This window comes from Carcharhinus amblyrhynchos, chromosome 31 (assembly GCF_965287045.1).
Source record: "Carcharhinus amblyrhynchos chromosome 31, sCarAmb.v2.hapA, whole genome shotgun sequence".
In the NCBI taxonomy this organism is placed as follows: Eukaryota; Metazoa; Chordata; class Chondrichthyes; order Carcharhiniformes; family Carcharhinidae; genus Carcharhinus; species Carcharhinus amblyrhynchos.
Window position 1 is genome coordinate 9505811 of NC_137354.1, and position 19923 is coordinate 9525733.

A 19923-nucleotide genomic window follows, 5' to 3' on the forward strand; every position below is an offset into this window, starting at 1 on the left:
AATTGAACAGAGAAAGGCATGCTGGTTACAAACGGTCTACAGAAAGTTCCAAATATATAATAATACCTTATTCTTCATTCAAGACTACAACCTTAAGCAGCAGAAGAATGCTCGATACAGTATTAGTCAGTGTAATACAACTATAAAGAAAATGTAGTGAAGAGGTTTTTTTTTCTTAATTCCTAAAGGATCCTTCAGCAAGTTAAGTTCAAGTACGTTTTTTTTTCTGCAAACTCCCTCGGCATTTAAAAACTTCTAACTCTTGCAGTAAGGCTATAATAAAAAGTTTAAATGCTCTCGTATATCTGCCCTAGCAATGTACATGCATGGTCTACGCTATCACATGTTCAAATGATATAGTCGCACGCCTGTACGCTTTCTCCAACTTGAGCCTGTGTCGCTCCCACAGATAAAGTTGCTGCCAAAACAACTGAAGCTAAAAGGGCATTTACAGCGTCCGTTGTTTGCCAGTTTGGCGGCACAGGATTCTTCTGCACACTGGTAGACCAGGCGTACGAGACTAACTCACAGTTTCATAGTTGCACAGTGGTGGATTTCCATCTACCAGTTAAATATCTAAAATTACTCCTCATGAGTCTTCCTTTTACAACAAAAAAAGTGTGTTTCATATCTTCCGTTAGCACGAAGTGTTTTGCTTACAAAACATCCAATTTGTCTCTGCCTATAAGATAGCAATCAAATAAATGGTCGCGTTTTCGTAACATTAATATGCACATTCCTCTACATAACAGTAATCTTTGTCTTCCTGGTAACAGATGTACAATAGTTGCTTGTTATTTTCTGAACAATCTAATACAGGACTGCTAGCTTAGATGGCAGCTATTTTCCAAAATACACATATATAAACTGTAATGTATTAATAGAATAAATCTAGAATTAGTTTAAACGCTGGAATAAATGCAGGTTAATTAATACTGATAATATTTTCATCCCGATTTTATATATGGCTTCAAGAATTGTAAGGGTTCATTTTTTTCTTCCCCCCAAGAATTATGTACCAACTTTCATACAATAATCATCTGTTTTGAACATCATTATTTACCTTCCTAGTCAGATTACTCTGGTTGCATACTTTATACAGATAAAAGGACCTGCAGAAAAAGAGAATTTTCTCTGATAAATAATATTTTCTTTTGGCTATAACCTTGGTTTGTAAGATATTCAAGAAAACTCTCAGTTGTGTTAGTAATTTAGTAGAAAAGGTCTTCTGAAAAAAAATCCTTTCTTTAAAAAAAAAATCCACATTATTTTAAGAAAAAGAAAATCCCCAAAAAGAACCGGAACCTAAAATTCATGCCCCCTGAATATATACAAAAAAGGTTACTGCAAAGATAAACAGGAACTTGGAGAGATAGGACCTTGGCTTCATAAGAAATATTTGTTAACATTAAAATTTTTAACATCTAGAAGGTTTCCAAAATACACACACAGTATAAAAATCCAAACAAAAGGACTATATAGTCAGTAATACTTAAGATAAATACATCTGCAAGCAAAATTCAGAATACATCATATATGGGTAAATATATCCAAAAAAAAGCTAAAAACTCCACACTCTTCATTTTCATGATTGTCCCTTAAGAACCTCATTTCCATACTCACATACTTAGCGTATAAGTTTCCTGTCAGTTTCCTGGCACGTCAGTCTAGGTTAACCCTTCGGGTACTGAGTTAATAGTTCTGTCAGAAGGAAGTGTGTGGGAGGGGGACAGTAGGACTCCAATCTCCCGAGCTCTGCCACAAGCACCTTTTAGTGTGTGCAGTCTGTCTCGCAGTCGCGACCAAGAATAAAGTGCCTGCAAATCAGGTAGTTATTTGATCTTGCTCCTCTGGGCCATGGTTCATCACTTAAAGTTAAAATGAATAGTTAAAGTTTATTTATCAGTCACAAGTTAGGCTTATATTAACATTGCAATGAAGTCACCACACTCCGGCACCTGTTTGGGTCAATGCCCCTAACCGGCACGTCTTTCAGACTGTGGGAGGAAACTGGAGCACCCGAAGGAAACTCACAGACACGCGGGAGGATGTGCAAACTCCACACAGACAGTGACCCAAGCCGGGAATCGAACCCGGGTCCCCGGCGCTGTGAGGCAGTGGTGCTAACCACTGTGCCACTTATCATTTGTCACTGCGATAATCTCTCTACAGAAGGAAGAAAGTGTGGCTTGATGTTGAGGTCGAACAGGCACTGGGTTTCAGGGGCTGTGGGCGGTAGCTGTGCTTTGTATCATTCCGTACCTTACACTGACCGATAACATTGCCCCACCCTGCTGCCCCCATCTTGAGGGAGGAGAGAGGCAGAGTTGGGAGGTGGTGGAGGTTATCATGGGCTTCTGCATGTACGCACGATATTGCTTCATGACTGACTGACTGTGAGAGCACGCTTGTGTACATGTGCACACGCATGTGAGAAAAATATTCCATTTAAAGTCCAGTTAGCAACAGTAAAGATGCAAATCAATAACAAATCAATCTCTGTTAACCACCATCTGGTCCGCCTCATCACCATCTCGTTGATTGCAGATATGCCCGAGTATCGTACACGAGAATAGTTTTAACCGTTTGCATCAGTAGCTGAAACACCACCGTGACGGGACATGCTGTGGTCGGCTCCGAGTGGCTGAGTTCTCAATCGTAGTGTTGGTTTGTGTGGCAGCAACAAGGCTCAAAGGCTGGGCATCTCCCTACAGGTAGCTGGTTAACGCAATCCCTCTCCCTCATCAACTGAAAACTCACTCAAGGGTGCCATGAGGTGAGGGGGGCGGGGGGGGGGGGGGGTGCTCATGCCTCACTCGATCACCCAGAAAAGTGAACGAATGCTGCTGGGCCCCAAGGAGATGGGGTTGGGAATAACTGACAAAATTAAGCTTCTGACTCCACAACCATCACCCAATAAATATGTGTTCTTTATCTAAAAGAATGAGTAGTGTCTGCAGTGGGAGGAACAGTGAATGCTCGATATGCACGACAGGCATATCTGCAAAAAGAGTCTTTGATTAGCACTGGTCTGAAAGATTAAGAGCATGTTAAGAGCAGAGAATAAAAAGGTGGGCTGGGGGACTGGAAAGGTGAAAAAGTAGACCCAAAATATTCGATTACCCTGTTCTTCCCCTTTACAGATGTTGACTGACTTACTGTGAAGTTCTAGTGTTATTTTATATCCCTGACAGTTTCCACTTTATATCTTATTAATGGCTTAATGTAGGAAACTTTTAAGGCAACTGTTCGTCTCAGTAAGGCATCAAGACAGTGCAAAGAGATCACAGTTCCTGGCACACTGAAGTAATGGCACATTGCATGAAGGAAAAAAAAAGGCCTTTTATTCCAATTAAAATTTATCTGAGGAGTTCAATTTTTGTTTAAAAATGTTTAAATGAAACAAGGAAGAGGTGGTGCTCCGTGATCCTATTTCCTCTGTAGTTCGGTTCACTTTGATGTGAGTGGTGAGCCACGCACAGGAATATCAATCCATGTACAACACAATGGCCCGGATTCTACACAAAGTACAGGATGGGTGACCCATCATTGTTCACCTGTTATTATTAAAGATGAAATTGGTCAGCAAATTCCAGGGGCCACACACACACAGAATTAAACCTGAAAATCTGTCTGAGTTGTCCTGCTCCACTGGGAACTACGCTATACTGGGACCTCACGATGAGACTCGCCTTTCAAACACATGGAAGGGCTGAAATGTCTACAGTTGTGCATGAGATGCACACAAAATGCACCAGTGAAAGTTGCAACTTGCCCATTCAAATGTAAGTAATTTTTCAAGAGCGCAGCAAGCCTTAATTACAGGAAAACAACATGTCTGGCACTGAAAAATCAACATTTACACGTGTGGAGTATATCATTCCTTCAAATATTAACAATTATTAGGAGTTCTTAAAAAGTTTTAAAATTTTTTTTAAACTTTCTTTCTGTCCCTTTTATCTTTCTCTTCATCCCATTTTTCATTCCTTCACTCTGTTTTGCTTTCTACACATGATTGGATATCGAAGTAAATATTCTAATTAATAATGCCTTGTTCAGATTCCGTGCACTTTAATTAAAGACTATTTGACTGCTTAAGGAGATAGCTATTACTTGCCTTGTTTGTACAGGTCTCACATTCCCTGTGGAGGGTAGGGGGCTGACCTGGATTCCTAGCTACAAGCTCAGATACAAAAATCTTCCAAAAGTCTGTGGGAAAGTGCAAGGCACAGCAAGTACCATTCATCTGGCACTGACTATGAAATCCAGCCTTCAGTGCTGGCCTGCTGATAATGTGCATTTATGCGAAATCTTGGTGTGTCCCTTTAAAGGTCCCAAGGTGGAGTTGTTGTACCTTTTTCAAGCAACTTAAAGATTGATGGCTTTTCATGAATGGGCTTATTTTTCATACACTAACAAGTGTGACACAGAAATTTATATGCAAGACCTGAAACCTGTCTCAAAACTTTTAGAAAATCTAATAACTTGGTATTTATTCCTCATTGGAGACAAGAGCAGAAAATGATGCTTGTGACGATGATTCATTGCTCTTTTATTACGTCAAAGATCTTGGGTTAGGAGGGTCTACGTGTTTCTTAGTTTATTTATTACTGTCACAACTAGGCTTATATTAACACTGCAATGAAGTTATTGTGAAAATCCCCTAGTCGCCACACTCTGGTGCCTGTTTGGGTACACTGAGGGAGAATTTAGCACGGCCAATGCACCTAGCCAGCATGTCTTTGGGACTGTTGGTTGAAACCGGAGCATCCGGAGGAAACCCATGCAGACATGGGGAGAATGTGCATACTCTACACAGATGGTGACGCAAGCTGGGAAACGAACCTGGATCCCTGGTACTGTGAGGTGGCACTGCTCACCACTGTGACGCCATTCTCCCTAAGTCACGGTTTGAGGGTTATCATCACACTGGGTTGCAACATGCTCACACACACCTGGGAACAGTGCGATACTTTGGGGAAGAGGGGGAGAACGAGCGTGCAACGGATACCATACTCGTTCTCCCCTCCTTCTCCAAGTACCTTTGTCGCTTGGTGAGACAGACCTGGGGAAGTGGCAGTACACTTCTGTGATGAACGTACGTACTGTGGTACAATACGAGATGCTTCTGACTCCCTCTCCTCCCCTCACTCGCTCACTCACTCCAAACATGGTCAGGGGAGAGGTATTTAAACAAAGGTCAGGTATTGTGGAAGATGAGCGAGGGAGGCTCTCCCTCCAGGTTGCAGTCTTGAACCACTTAGCAGCCAGTCCCCAGAGCAACAATGGGGAAGAGCAGATGCGAGCTTGGACGAAACGTGGGGAGGGAAGGACAGCCAAAACATGGAAAAAGAAACATTTATTTTTGAAATGACGGGGCAATAAAATAGCATTTAAAAATTGAACTCCAAAGATAAGTTAATGGCATGAATTAAGGAGGCACTAGTGTTCAATGATAAAAATTATCTTCAGGATTTAAAAGTTCTTACAGAAATTCACAGTATCATATTGTTACTTTATGGGATGCCCAGGGAGTTGTGATAATGTGCTGTACTGTTCAAACATATTATTCAGTACCCCAAGAGTTAACCACGACTCTTTCCCTATTCAGCCTACTCTTGATTCTCCACAATACCAGACACATATTTGTCAGTCTTCACTTGCCAACAACCATATTTTACTGCATGCTATTCTAATACTGATGCTTGCCAGTTTTCTTGACACAAAGAGCTAAGGGGGGGGTCAAAGTTCTCAAGCCACGATGTGACAATTCACTTGTACGATCGGCTTATGGATTAGTATTGGCACAGAAGGGGTTTGGTTTAAAATATCAGCCTTTGAAGCCCAGTTTCTTCTCCCCCCTCGCACTGGCTCCTGGTACAAAGTCTCTGTAAACAAAGAGTAGGCAAGACACCCCATTTAAGGTGCCACTTTAAATTGTTATTGCTAATACTGATTCTGGTAGTTAATACTATAAATACAACCTGGAAATATGCACATTCGGAGGAAAGAGTCACATTCTGCCAATTTAAGGCCCCTTTTTGCTTTCTGTCTTTGAGCCACATTTTGGCGAACTTGATCTTTCGACGGGATGTGTGGTCGGAGGACTCGTAAGCAGTGTTGGGAGAGGGAGGCGTATGGGCGGGTAGGGTTAGTGATGGCGGTGGCTGCGAGGTCTTCAGCGCCACTCACTGCACCCGGCGACAGTAATAGCCCAGAACTTTGCACTTCTCGCACAGATGCTGAGGGTGTTCTTTGCTCTGATCTGACACGTCCAGTCCATCAGGTTTCTCCAAGGGTCTCTGGGAAAAGAAAGGAAGGAAAAGATGCAAGTTTAAAAAAAAACAATAATCCTCAAAACTAAAACAGGCTATACCGCTCGTCATCAAAGAATGCGGCGTGGATCAGCTAGGCAGCCAACGTCTTTTCCCTAAGATAGGGGAGTCTAAAACTAGGGGGCATAGGTTTAAGGTGAGAGGGGAGAGATACAAAAGTGTCCTGAGGGGAACAACTTTTTCACAGAGGGTGGCGAGTGTCTGGAACAAACTGCCAGAGATAGTAGTAGAGGCGGGTACAATTTTGTCTTTTAAAAAGCATTTAGACAGTTACATGGGTACAATAGGTATAGAGGGATATGGGCCAAATGTGGGCAATTGGGACTAGCTTTGGGGTTTTATAAAAAAGGGCAGCATGGACAAGTTGGGCTGAAGGGCTGTTTCCATGCTGTAAACCTCTTTGACTCTATAAGGACAAAGAACAAAGAAAATTACAGCAGAGGAACAGGCCCTTTGGCCCTCCAAGCCTGCACCAATCACACTACACAGCTGAACTAAAACCCCCTACCTTTCTGGGACCATATCCCTCTATTCCAATCCTATTCATTTATTTGTCAAGACACCCCTTAAAAATCACTATCGTATCTGCTTCCGTTACCTCCCACAGCAGTGAGTTCTAGGCACCCACCGCCCTCAATGTAAAAAAACTTGCCTCGTACATCTCCTTTAAACCTTGCCCCTCACTCCTTAAACCATGCCACTTTTTGAGATTATTTTCATAAAGGTATATCTTGTCGATCTAGAAAGGATTTTAGTTTACAGGATAAGTCATTCTTTTCATACCAACATAGGAAATTGAAGCAGGAGGAGGCCATTTGGCCCTTCGTGCCTGCTCCGCCGTTCATTTTGATCATGGCTGATCATCAAATTCAATACTCTAATCCTGCCTTCCCCCTACATTCCTTGATCCCTTTAGCCCCAAGAGCTATAGCTAATTTCTTCTTGAAATCACACAACATTTTGGCCTCAGCTACTCTCTGTGGTAGTGAATTCCCACACATTTGCCACTCTCTGGTGAACATACGTAAGGAGGAGGAAGAAAGAGTCCATTCAGTCCATCTAATTTTGCCATGTTGCTCAGGTCCATTCATCCACCAGGGTTTAACTTTGCCATGGTATCAAACAGTCATTTGATATATTTAAGGGCAAGGTAGATAATATGATGGAGGAAACAATATAAGCAGAAGCTGATAGGGTTAGATGAAGTCAAGTAGAAGAAGGGTCGAGTTAAGAATAAACACCAGTAGGGACAATTGGGCTGGAAAACCTATTGCTGTGTTGCAAATTCTATGTAAAGCCTTAAAGATTGATTAATGGGCTTTGTACCTGTATCAGCCATTATTCTAATTGCTATAAAATGTAAGGGTAACATTAAATGTCCTCACTTCCAGTGGCAAGTCTTGCTTAGTAGCAGAATAGGCTGGATAGATTCCTCAGCCCCAAGCAAGGCATTAGCAAACTTACCTTAAAATGCGTCAGATCACATACTGAATCATAGTATAGAATCCATACAGTGCAGAAAAGACCAGTCAGCCTATCGAATTTACACCAACTCTGACAAATTATTTTACCCAGGTACTCTTCCCCTACCTTATCTCTGTGACCCCATACATTTTTCACAGCTAATCCATCTAACCTACACATCTTTGGACGCTAAGGGGCAATTTACCATGGCTAATCCATCTAACCTATATATCTTTGGACACAAAGGGGTAATTTAGCATGGCCAATCCACCTAACTGACAGAACTTACTTTGCTCAAACGTGTAACTTTTGGTAGTGCAGTGTACGCCTACTTCTATATCTCTACTAAATACTATACAGCCACTAGTAGTACTTTAGAGACATAGGGTGGAGAATTATATTGACATGAGTGAATATAGAGGAGAGTTAAAGCCAGGCCAATCAATTGTCTAATTCTTAGGTATCCTTTCCCGATCCGCGTTCAATCAGTCACTAGTTATGAAGTGTCCATTGTCCTGTACTTGTAAACTGACCAGTGGGCAGATGTCCACACAGTTCAACTCCTATAGCCATGTGGGCCTGCATATTCATGAAAAATTAAAACATCACAAGTGAACTCAAAAAATTGAATCTGGATATTGCTTTCTTCATTTATTCCTGGATCTGAGTGTCACTGGATAGACCAGCATTTCATAGAATCCCTACAGTGCAGAAGGCGGCCATTCGTTCCATTGAATCTGCACCGACCACAATCCCACCCAGGCCCTATTCCCACAACCCCACATATTTACCCTGCTAATCCCCTGACACTAGGATCAATTTTAGCATGGCCAATCAATCTGACCTGCACATCTTTGGAGTGTGGGAGGAAACTGGAGTACCTGGAGGAAACCCACGCAGACGTGGAGAAAAATGTGCAAATTTCATACAGGCAATGACCCGAGGTTGGAATTGAACCTGGATCCCTGGCGCTGTGAGGCAGCAGTGCCAACCATTGTGCCACCATGCCACCCACTTATTTTTCATCCCTAACTGCCCGAGAAGGTGGTGGTGAACCATCCATATGATGTAGATGCACCCATAGCACTGTTAAGGTGGAGGTTGGATTTTGACCCAGCAACAGTGAAGGAAGTGCCATATAATTCCAGGATAGGAGGATAGCTGGCTTATGGAGCCATCCAGGACAGAATTCCAACACACTCCTGACTTGTGTTTTGTAGATGATGAACAGCCTTTGGGGAACAGGATACTTGCAGTTGTGACAATAGTTTGGAGGAGGAAGCATCTTCAGAAACAGTTCCAGAAAATGATTTGCCTTTTATGATCTATTTACATGACAAATCCTTTTAGTTTTAGGAAATTTATCTGCGCTGATTAAAAAAAAAGCACAATTTATTTTCCGCTTGATGAGTAATTCAACCACAACTTTCACAGAACAACTTCAATGTCAAAATTATAACAGATGCGTGGTGAAGGCCTGCGATGAATCATCTACTGCCGCTCCACACAGCAGTATTCCCAGAATAAGATTTCACTTTGCCTGGAAGGCCAGATGTTTTAGTGTTTTTAAGTACAACAGATGATTTTATCATCAATTATGTTGACATTTGGATCTGTCTATTGTTGATTTTCATTTCACGTTACACCTAATGTTGCAATCAGAGTGGTCTCATGACCATGTAGCACGGCCAATACAAGCTCTCTTATGGTCTGCTGCAATAAAAGGGTGCAGAGCAATATTACGTAACTGCATCCTTCATTATACTCACATCTGTACATCTTGCATCTAACATGCATCTGTCAAAGTGGGAACATGGTGCGTGCCAAATATCACACTTTGCTCCAGATGCAAAAATGTGGTCATTGACTGCAGCTGGAAAAGTACAAGAACCAATCAGCAACAATGCTCACCACGCAGCAATTAAGCTCTGACTGACCTCACCCAGAGTTTACTCAGCGGCAGTTAGATCTTAAAAGAGACACAACTTTACCAGCACCACTACAGTCTGCACTTCATAATGCAATACGCTGGTTCTCATTAACTGGTACATAGTCCAATTTTGTGTGAGAAACAACAACTCAGAGGGTGATGAACTTGTGGAATTCTCTACCACAGAAGGCTATGGAGACAAGTCAATGAATAGTTAAGAAGGAAAGTTTGAGTTATAAGGAGAGGCTGTCAGACTGGGACTTTTTTCTCCGGCATGCAGAAGGCTGAGCAGTGATTTTATAGAGGTCTGTAAAATAATGAGAGGGGTAGATCAGCGAGATATCCCCAATGATAGGGGAGTCTAAAACTGGAGAGCATAGGTTTAGGGTGAGAGGGGAGAGATACAAAAGGGTCCAGAGGGGCAATTTTTTCTCACAGAGGGTGGTGAGTGTCTGGTACAAGCTGTCAGAGGTAGTAGTAGAGATGGGTACAATTTTGTCTTTTAAAAAGTGTTTAGACAGTTACATTGGTATAGAGGGATATGGGCCAATTGGGATTAGTTTAGGGGTTTAAAAAAATGGAGCGGCATGGACAAGTTGGGTCGAAGGGCCTGTTTCCATGCTGTAAACCTCTATGAAACTCTATAATATATTCAAGGTGGTGCAGGAGTGTGGTGACTTCTTGCAACCTGTCCCCACCATACCCTCCAATTCTTTTACTCTCGTTCTATGCTTTTACAACTCTAACGGGCAGGATTTTACAGCCTCGCTTCACCTGAAACTGGAAAATCCCATCCAAGGTCAACAGTACTTTCCCCTGTCCACCCCCTCCAATTCCCGTGTTGGGCAGGATGGTAGAATTCTGGCAATAAACTCTCTAAGTTGATATTTATCTACACTCTAGCTATGACCGTAGCACTACATTCTGGACCCTCTCCTTTCCTTCTCTGTGAACAGCATGCTTTGTCTGCATAGTGCGCAAGAAACAATGCTTTTCACTGTGTCCCAATACATGTGACAATAATAAATCAAATCAATGAGATTTGCGAGTGTTCATATTGATGGCACTTCCAGCACTTTGAGGAGTTGGGCTTGTTATTGTGTAACCAATGATAACATTTTGTGAGGGTCAGCTGACCAACAATGTAACCAATGGCAACATGATGGGGTGGTCAGCTGACCCAGTACAAATAGGAAGCAGATGGGAATCGTGGAGAGCATTTGTGGCCCTAGTGGTGGAGTAATGAAGTTTCTTTATTAAACCTTTTAAGAACATAAGAACATAAGAAATAGGAGCAGGAGTAGGCCATCTAGCCCTTCGAGCCTGCCCCGCCATTCAATAAGATCATGGCTGATCTGTCGTGGCTCAGTTCCACTTTCCCGCCCTCTCCCCATAACCCTTAATCCCCTCTCTTATCAAGAACCCATCAACCTGCTTCTTAAAAATATTTAGCGAGGCAGCCTCCACCACTTCAACGGGCAGAGAATTCCAGAGATTCACCACCCTCTGAGTGAAGAAGTTCCTCCTCAACTCCGTTCTAAACTGCCTCCCCTTTATCTTGAGGCTGTGCCCCCTAGTCCTACTGTCTTTTTTGAGCGGGAAGAGTCTCTCCACCTCTATCCTATCCATCCCATTCATCATCTTATACGTCTCAATGAGATCTCCCCTCATTCTTCTAAACTCTAACGAGTACAAGCCTAGTTTATTCAGCCTCTCCTCATAGCTCAATCCCCTCAACTCCGGTATCAGCCTAGTAAACCTCCTCTGCACTCCCTCCAAGGCCAAAATATCCTTGCGCAGGTGCGGTGCCCAAAACTGCACACAGTACTCCAGCTGCGGCCTCACCAATGCCCTATACAGCTGCAGCAAGACCTCCCTACTTCTTTGATTTATTTTGCAAAATTAGCTCTTTCAATGCTTGCTACTAGAGTATTCGCACTGCCGGATCAACAAGGCTCGCTATTTCCAATAATATGTCCCACAACACCAGGTTAAAGTCCAACAGGTTTATGTGGAATCACAAGCTTTCGGAGCACTGCTCCTTCATCAGGTGAGCAGAGGTTAGTTCACAAACATGGCATATATAGGCAAAGACACAACTGCAAGATAATTATAGATTGGAATGTGAAGAGTGGTAGGAATGTGAGTCCTTACAGGTAATCAAGTCTTTACACTGTGTGTGGCGAGAGTGATAATCACATGTGAAAGAGGTATGAATTATCTCAAGCCAGGATAGTTAGTAGGACTAAACCCAGGCAGCATAGTGGCCTTGACTGAAGTTTCCTTGAGTTGTTGAGTTTGGCTCAGCAATGAGAGAGGTGAAAAAACAACATGACTGAGATACCAGAGGGCGAACCGTCTGGGAAAGTGGCCCAGCCAGAGGGCAGCTCCTTCAGGAGAGAAGGACTGTCAGAAGGAGAAGGATTCTCAGCATATCATTGCACTGCCAGCTGCAAACATCCCTTCACAGTACAGTGAGCGGGGAAAGAAGACAAAGAGCTTGATCTTACTGCCCATTAACACCACGCTCCCGCAGCAAAGACAGAGAATTTGACAACAAGCACAGCAGCAGGATGGGAAAATCCCACTGGCGTGAACAGTCAGAAAATTCCAGCCCAGAACTTCCAATCTTGTGCAAAAGAAGACAACTTATCCACAGTACTCTTGTCTGAAAATCAATGCAACATGTTTACCAGTGACCCTTTCATTTGGAGTGGTGCCTTGTACATACTCCCTAAATTGGGCTGGATTGTGCCCAATATAAACACAGATGCCAATCCAATCTTAATGGACTCTTTTCAGCCCCCAGTAACCCACTTTATCAGTGTCTTAAAACTTCGATCCACTTAATGAGCTGGCCTAGCACCAGGCTCAAGGGCAAATCCTGCGTCTGTTACTCTAATTTACATGCTCTCTGTCTTTTAGCTCACTTCCTCTCATCTATTTGTGTAATTCCATCCAACCGACACTTCCCTACTCAATTCCCTGTCCATTTTTGTTTAATGTCAGCCCCGTCATTATTATTTCAAGTGCCAAATATAAAACCACTGGCTTGCGCACAACTAACTGTCTGGATAAGTTAACTCAGTGACTGCCATTACTGAGACGGAGGTTCAATGGATGGTCTCGCTGCCACTTCCAAATTCTGCAATCTAACTGTGAAAAAAATTAGCAATGTCGGAAGCAAACTTATATCCCACATTCAATACTCAAGGCGGCACGGTGGCACAGTGGTTACCACTGCTGCCTCACACACCAGAGACCCGGGTTCAATTACCAGCGGCACAGTGGGTTAGCACTGTTGCCTCACGTGCCAGGGACCCGGGTTCAATTCTGGCTGCGGGAGACTGTCTGCTTGGAGTCTGCATGTTCTCCCCATGTCTGCGTGGGTTTCCTCCGGGTGCTCTGGTTTTCTCCCACAGTCCAAAGATGTGCAGGTTAGGCGGAGTGACCATGCTAAATTGTCCCTTAGCATCCAAAAGATGAAAAAGTTAGCTGGGTTGGCAATGGTAAATGCCTGGGTAAGATGCACTTTCAGACAGTGGTGTGGACTCGATGGACCAAACAGTTTTCTTCTGCACTGTAAGGATTCTATGATTCTAACACAACTCTTTAATTAAGGTGTTATTTAACATCCTGACAGGTCTCAAATTCACATTTTAGCAACCATCACAAGTACATTCTCACCCATCACAAATTGTGTTGGTCTTAACAGAAGTCAGAAATCTTTTATTATGAGCAATAAGCCAGTCAGTCTTTTGCTCGATGGACTGCCATTCAGGCCACGGGCCTGGGTGTTAGAATGGGGCGCACTCATGGAGTGACGGACCTGGAGGATTATCCTCCTGCATATAACTCAAACCACAGAGACCGCAAACGTCTCCCAGTTCAATGGCTGCACCCAAGGAGCATCACAACCACGGCGCAGTGTGGGGCACGGTCGCCACTCGAGTCAGATGATTGTGGGTTCCAGCCCCAATCCTGAACTGTGTCACTTAGTCTAGGCTGACACTTCAGTGCAGTACAGTGGGAGTGCTGCACTGTCAGAGACCACATCCACTGGCTAAAATGTTAAACTGAGGACATATTCCACCCCCCGCCCTCACTGAAAATAAAACAGGATTATCTGATCTGATCACATTGCTGCTTGTGGGAATTCACTGTGCATAAATTGAATGTTGCAATTCTGTCATTACTCTAATGGCTGCACTTTAGAAAGGTGCATCACTGTCCATGAGGAACACTGAGATGTGCTAAGGTCATGAAGGGCACGATAGTTAAAAGGGTGCTATAATTACTCTTCCTAACCCTAGGTTAGGATGGAGGAAAGAAGCCAGGCTTTCTACTCTGGTCTGCGAATCAGAAACCCTTGCTTTTTTGATTTAATTTATTGTCACATGTATTAGTATACAGTGAACAGTATTATTTCTTGCAATCTATACAGACAAAACATACTGTTCATAGAGAAGGAAACAAGAGAGTGCAGAATGTAATGTTACGGTCATAGCTAGGGTGTAGAGAAAGATCAACTTAATGCAAGGTAGGTCCATTCAGAAGTCTGACAGCAGCAGGGAAGAAGCTGCTCTCGAGTCAGCTGGTACGTGACCTGAGACTTTTGTATCCTTTTCCTAATGGGAGAAGGTGGAAGAGAGAATGTCCGGGATGCGTGGGGGTCCTTGGTTATGTTGGCTGCTTTGCTGAGGCAGCAGGAAGTGTAGACAGAGTCAATGGATGGGAGGCTGGTTTGTGTGATGGACTGGGCTACGTTCATGACATCATGTGTGTCCAACTTCAGTGAGTGTGTGGGATCAGTGAGGCCTGCAGGGTGACTGTGGTTGAGGAGCCTGCTGGCTCCCAGTGTGTGTGTGTGTGTGTGTGTGTGTGTGTGTGTGTGTGTGTGTGTGTGTGTTGGGGGTGGGGTGGGGGGAGCCCTTGGTGGACGGTCATCAGTTTGCAAAACAAAAATCCTTGATGTGGATCCAAGACTCTACCAAAAGGTAAAAAAAAACTCAGTGAAAAAATACTGACGATACTCTGTGACCCTTTGTGGAAAGGCTGCTATGGAATGGAACATTACCCAGATGACAAATGTGAACAGTGCCACCCATGTACCCCTTTCTTCACTAGCTGAACCTCCTTCGACAAATGGTTTTAAAAAGCTGACTAAAATAACTCGAAGGCCTCAGGTGAAAGGCTGAAATTTAAAATCGTTTAAAAGTGGCACCACTCCAATCTGAAAATGCAATTTTAGCTCGAGCCACATTGTGGTGCGGTAACCATGGTTACTGCTGGGCCCAATCCATCACACAAACCAGCCTCCCATCCACTGACTCTGTCTACACTTCCCGCTGCTTCGGAAAAGGAGCCAGCATAATCAAGGATCCCACGCACCCCCGACATTCTCTCTTCCACCTTTTTCTTTCGGGAAAAAGGTACAAAAGTCTGAGGTCACGTACCAACCAACTCAAAAACAGCTTCTTCCCTGCCGCTGTCAGACTTTTGAAAGGACCTACCTTGCATTAAGTTGATCTTTCTCTACACCCTAGCCAAGGCTGCAACATTTCATTCTGCACTCTCTCCTTTCCTTCTCTATGAACAGTATGCTTTGTCTGTATAGCACGCAAGAAACAATACTTTTCACTGTATGTTAATACATGTGACAACAATAAATCAGGAAAATATTGAGCTGCAGAGTCATTTTTCAGCAGTTGGAGTTCAGGTGAATCCAATTTCCAACTTTTCAGTTGTTGTTGGATAGGTTTGGACATCGTCCAACAACACTGGGACTCAGGTTTAGCAAGATAAATGATGAGTTTGTTATTATCTTCTGCAGTTCCCAGTCTCCATAGCTTTTGAAACCACAACACAAGGCCTTGAACTTCATTCCAGATTCCAATATACCAAGTTAATTTGAATAACAAACCAGCAGTAAGTCCCAGAAGACACTATCTGTAGATTGTGCGTGCCTGTAGTTTAATCCCTGGTCATAACTTGGACTTGGTGATGTTGTTTCCCAATAGCTTTTCACTCAGGTAAGGGCCTGACAAGATCCAGTGGCTGACTATGTTCTACTAAATACAGAATGGACTGGTAGAATCAAGTACCTGGTGCCTGCTGGCAAGACAAAACACGAGGTAGCCATCTACACAAACTACAAAGGGCACTTGTTTCCAGACAGTACATCAACGATCCCTCCCCCACCCTGACAATCCCACGATGGAACAAGCTATCAAAGCAAAGAGTCACAGCAAGAACCAACCATTGATTACAGCAAGAAGCAACCATTATTTCCATTTCAATTTTTCATTATAATAGAATAGAATCCCTACAGTACAGAAGCAGGCCACTCGACCCATCGAGCCTGCACAGACAACAATCCCACCCTATCCCCATAACCGCACATATTTAGCCTGCTAGCCTCCTAAAACTAGGGTCAATTTAGCACGGCCAACCAATCTTTCCCATACATCAGGACTATCATCTCAGCAGGCCCTGCCCGGTTTAGCTAACTCTATCCTATCGCCTGCGATGCCAACACAACTGAAGCTGAAATGTCTTAGATGGCAAACCCTGCTAACCGGAATATCCAGTGCCAGGAGGTTATGTGGATTGGCCATGCTAATATTGTCCCAAGATGTGTAGGTAAGGGGAATTAGCGGGGTAAATACGTGGAGTTATGGGGAAACAGTGGGTGGGTGGGCCTGGGCTTATGTCAGAAGGTCAGTGTAGACTCCATGGGCCGAAATGGCCTCCTTCTGCACTGTAGGGTTCTATGATTTGTTTGTTGGAAAACGTTTGATAATTGGTTAAAAAGTTCCCAAAATTTGGGATTGGCCCCTGGAGTTCAGGTGAGTTTCTAACAAATGTTCTGAGATAAGATCAATAATATGCTCCTTTCTGAGATAGCCACATTCAAGTTTTGAAAATCCTTCCAGCTGCCTGATTTTTGCCGTTACTGTAGTATTTCTCCTTTTTGACCATTACTCCATTGATGCATTGAGACAATGCTCAGTTTGAGATAGGATATTGTGTTTTACTATAATCAGGTTACCCTCAAGCCAAGGTGAAATCCTCCTGTCTCTGCTGTATTTGTCACGATGATACAACTGGCCACACATTCTCCAATGTTGTCTTCTTTGTTCAACTGAGGATTTTCCCTGCAGCCACAGCTGACAGCACCTACGGTTGGGTCTTCTTCATTTCTGTTCTCCCCCCACCCCTCCCTCTCTCAGAATCACAATAAGGTTCCCTTATCTTCCACCCCACCAGCCTCTCTATTCAATTTCTGACATCGCTAAAGCACCATCCTCTTTCCTGTCAGTATTCCGAAGCTTCCGTGATATTCTGGTCCACTCCTCAATCAGTCCCTTGCCTTTCCCACTGCACCTATCTAGGCAATCCATGCATCCATAAACCAGCCTCCCATCCACTGACTCTGTCTACACTTCCTGCTGCCTTGGAAAAATAGCCAGCAAGGACCCCATGCACCACTAACATACTCTCTTCTACCAGGAAAAAGATACAAAAGGCTGAGGTCACGTGCCAACCGACACAAGAACAGCTTCTTCCCTGCTGCTGTCAGACTTTTGAATGGACCTACTCTCAATTAGCTAACTTTCCTCTTCACCCTATCTATGACTGTAACACTACATTCTGCACTCTCTCGTTTCATTTCCTTCCCTACGAACAATATGCTTTGTCAGTGGACAAAATGGATAGTCAGATGCTCTTTCCTAGGTCAGAAAAGTCAAATACTAGGGGATATCGGTTTGGGGTGCATAGGAAAAATTTAGGGGCGATGTGCAAATTTTTTTTTTTTTTTTTTTACACAGGGGTGGTGAATGTTTGGAACTTGTTGCCCAGGGAGGTGGTGGGAGCAGGTATGATAGCAGCATTTAAGGGGTGTCTAGACGAATACACGAATAGGGTTGGAATGGAAGGTTATGGACTCTAAGTGCATACGGTTTTAGTTTAGACAGGCATCATGATCAATACAGGCTTGGAGGGTTGAAGGGTCTGTACCTGTACTGTTCTTTGTATAGCGCACAAGAGACAATACTTTTCACTGTATACTAATCCATGACACAATAATAAAAGTCAAATCCCAGGAGATGTAACACCTGCCTCTTTACCTTCTCTCTCCTCTCTGTCCAAGGCCACAAAACCCCCTTCCAGGTGAGGCTCCGATTCATGTACACTTCTTCCAATCTAGTCTCCTGTCTCCAGGGGTGTAGATAGGCTCACTTCCTAGCTAATGCGTTGAGGATGATTCCCAGTTGATATCAAGATGATCAACACCAGAGGAAAAGAGAAACTGAGATTGCGAATTTATTCCTAACTTCACCAGAAGGGCAACAGCAACCCCGCTGTCATGTTTTTGGCAGGGCAGGAGCAGCTATGAGGAAAATCCCAACCCTAGCAATGGATAAATGGTGAGAGGGAGAGAGAGAAGAAGAATGAAAGGCTTGCTAATTAGCTTGCCCACACATATCTTTGTAACACCTTTCTCCCTCTTTCTATGCACTCATTTCGTACTTACAAACAGAATTGCTTTTGGTTACAATTTTGATGACATTATCCATGCCAACATTTGACATTGACAGTACCTGTGCAGTTATAATGGGAATTCCCTATGTAAACAGGCCTCAGTAACATTGCCATTGCATGCTGCTGCCCCTAGACAGCATTGAACTTCATTGTATCCTGTTCCACTGTAACCTCTTGCCACACACAAGTAGATAGGCAGAACTAGTTTATTTATTTGTGTCACATCATGCAGCAATTGACTCTTGTACAGAGTTTCAGCCTGTTACTTCCTACAAAAACTATTAAAATATATCAAAATATTTGGGATGGCATGGTGGCACAGTGGTTAGCACTGCTGCCTCACAGCGCCAGGGACCCGGGTTCAATTCCAGCCTTGGGTGATTGTGTGGAGTTTGCACATTCTCCCCTGGGTCTGCGTGGGTTTCCTGCCACAGTCCAAAGATGTGCGGGTTAGATTGGTTGGCCGTGCTAAATTGCCCCTGAGTGTCAGGGGGACTGGCAGGGTAAATGTGGAGTTACGGAGATGTGATGACGTCAGCCAGGCTAATGAGATTAGCTTGCTAGAGTATGAACTACCAGATGGCTCCTAATTGATGGTTAAATCAGGGAGCATGAGGCTCCCTGCTTAAAGCAGGGCTGTCAGTCTCCCAGTCTGCATTCAGCAGGGTACAACTGGAGAGCTGGCTGTGTACAGATGCATGGTGTAAATAAAGTAACTTGGTGACGGGACTTTCACCTCCATGGAGTTATTACAGGGGATATGGCCTGGGAGGAATTGCAGTCAGTGCAGGCTCAATGGACCAAATGGCCTCCTTCTACACTGTAGGGAATCAATTCTATATATTTCTGGGCATTGTCATTTTGAGGAAACATGTTCATCTTTTGCTAGAATTAGATTCCGATAGTCACTGAGTTACAGGTATGTGAAACATTTAGAAACAGCAGCACTGATAGGTCCAATCTTCAGAAGTGTGTACTGTCCATTCACGTGCTCTGTCTTCAGTAGACTGGTTGGGGGGGAGGGTGGGTTACATACGAAATAAAGACAGGAGAAAGAGCTGCTTATCTATTCACTATGATCAAGACTAATCTCCTACATCAACTTTACTTTCTCATCTGGTGTTCACAATCAGTAGGAAGTTGTACAGAACTACTACCTGTGGTTTTACTCATGGGTTAGTCTTGCACAAGATGGCAACAATGTTGGGAAAGAAATTTGGGCAGTGTGTTTCACAACCACACCTGGTGTTCAGAGTCTGCTGCAACACATTGTGACCTGTTGGCAGAACTCGAATGGGAAATTTAGAATTGCAAATGTTAGGGTAAAAGCCTGAGGCAAAATCCTAAAGACAGGCAGTTTTAGACTTGTGGAGGGGAAGTGTGCATCATACACAAGATACTGGAGCAGTGAGTGATTATCAGGCTCTTCATATTTGTGAAGTAGTGGCAGGAGGGATCAAATTTCCAAGTCGGACCCTAGGTCAGAGTAGAGTGTCTACAGTGCATAAGGAGGCCATTCAGCCCATCTAGCCTGGACCAATAACAATCCCACACAGGCCCCATCCCTGTAACCCCACTGCTGATCCTCCTGACAATTTATCATTGCCAATCTACCTAATCCACACATCTTTGGAGTGTGGGAGGAAA

At 43.6% G+C, this 19923-nt stretch overlaps 1 protein-coding gene across 1 annotated transcript in view; it reads right to left on the reverse strand.

Annotated features, from left to right (window-relative positions):
- Positions 1-2786: 2786 nt before the first annotated feature.
- zcchc24 (zinc finger, CCHC domain containing 24) overlaps positions 2787-19923 on the reverse strand; it is a 210192-nt gene continuing 193055 nt past the window's right edge. Inside the window, exon 4 of the mRNA XM_080215675.1 lies at positions 2787-6302. Within this exon, the coding sequence (XP_080071801.1) occupies positions 6189-6302 (114 nt within the window). The 3' untranslated portion in view covers positions 2787-6188. The remainder of the gene's footprint in view (positions 6303-19923) is intronic.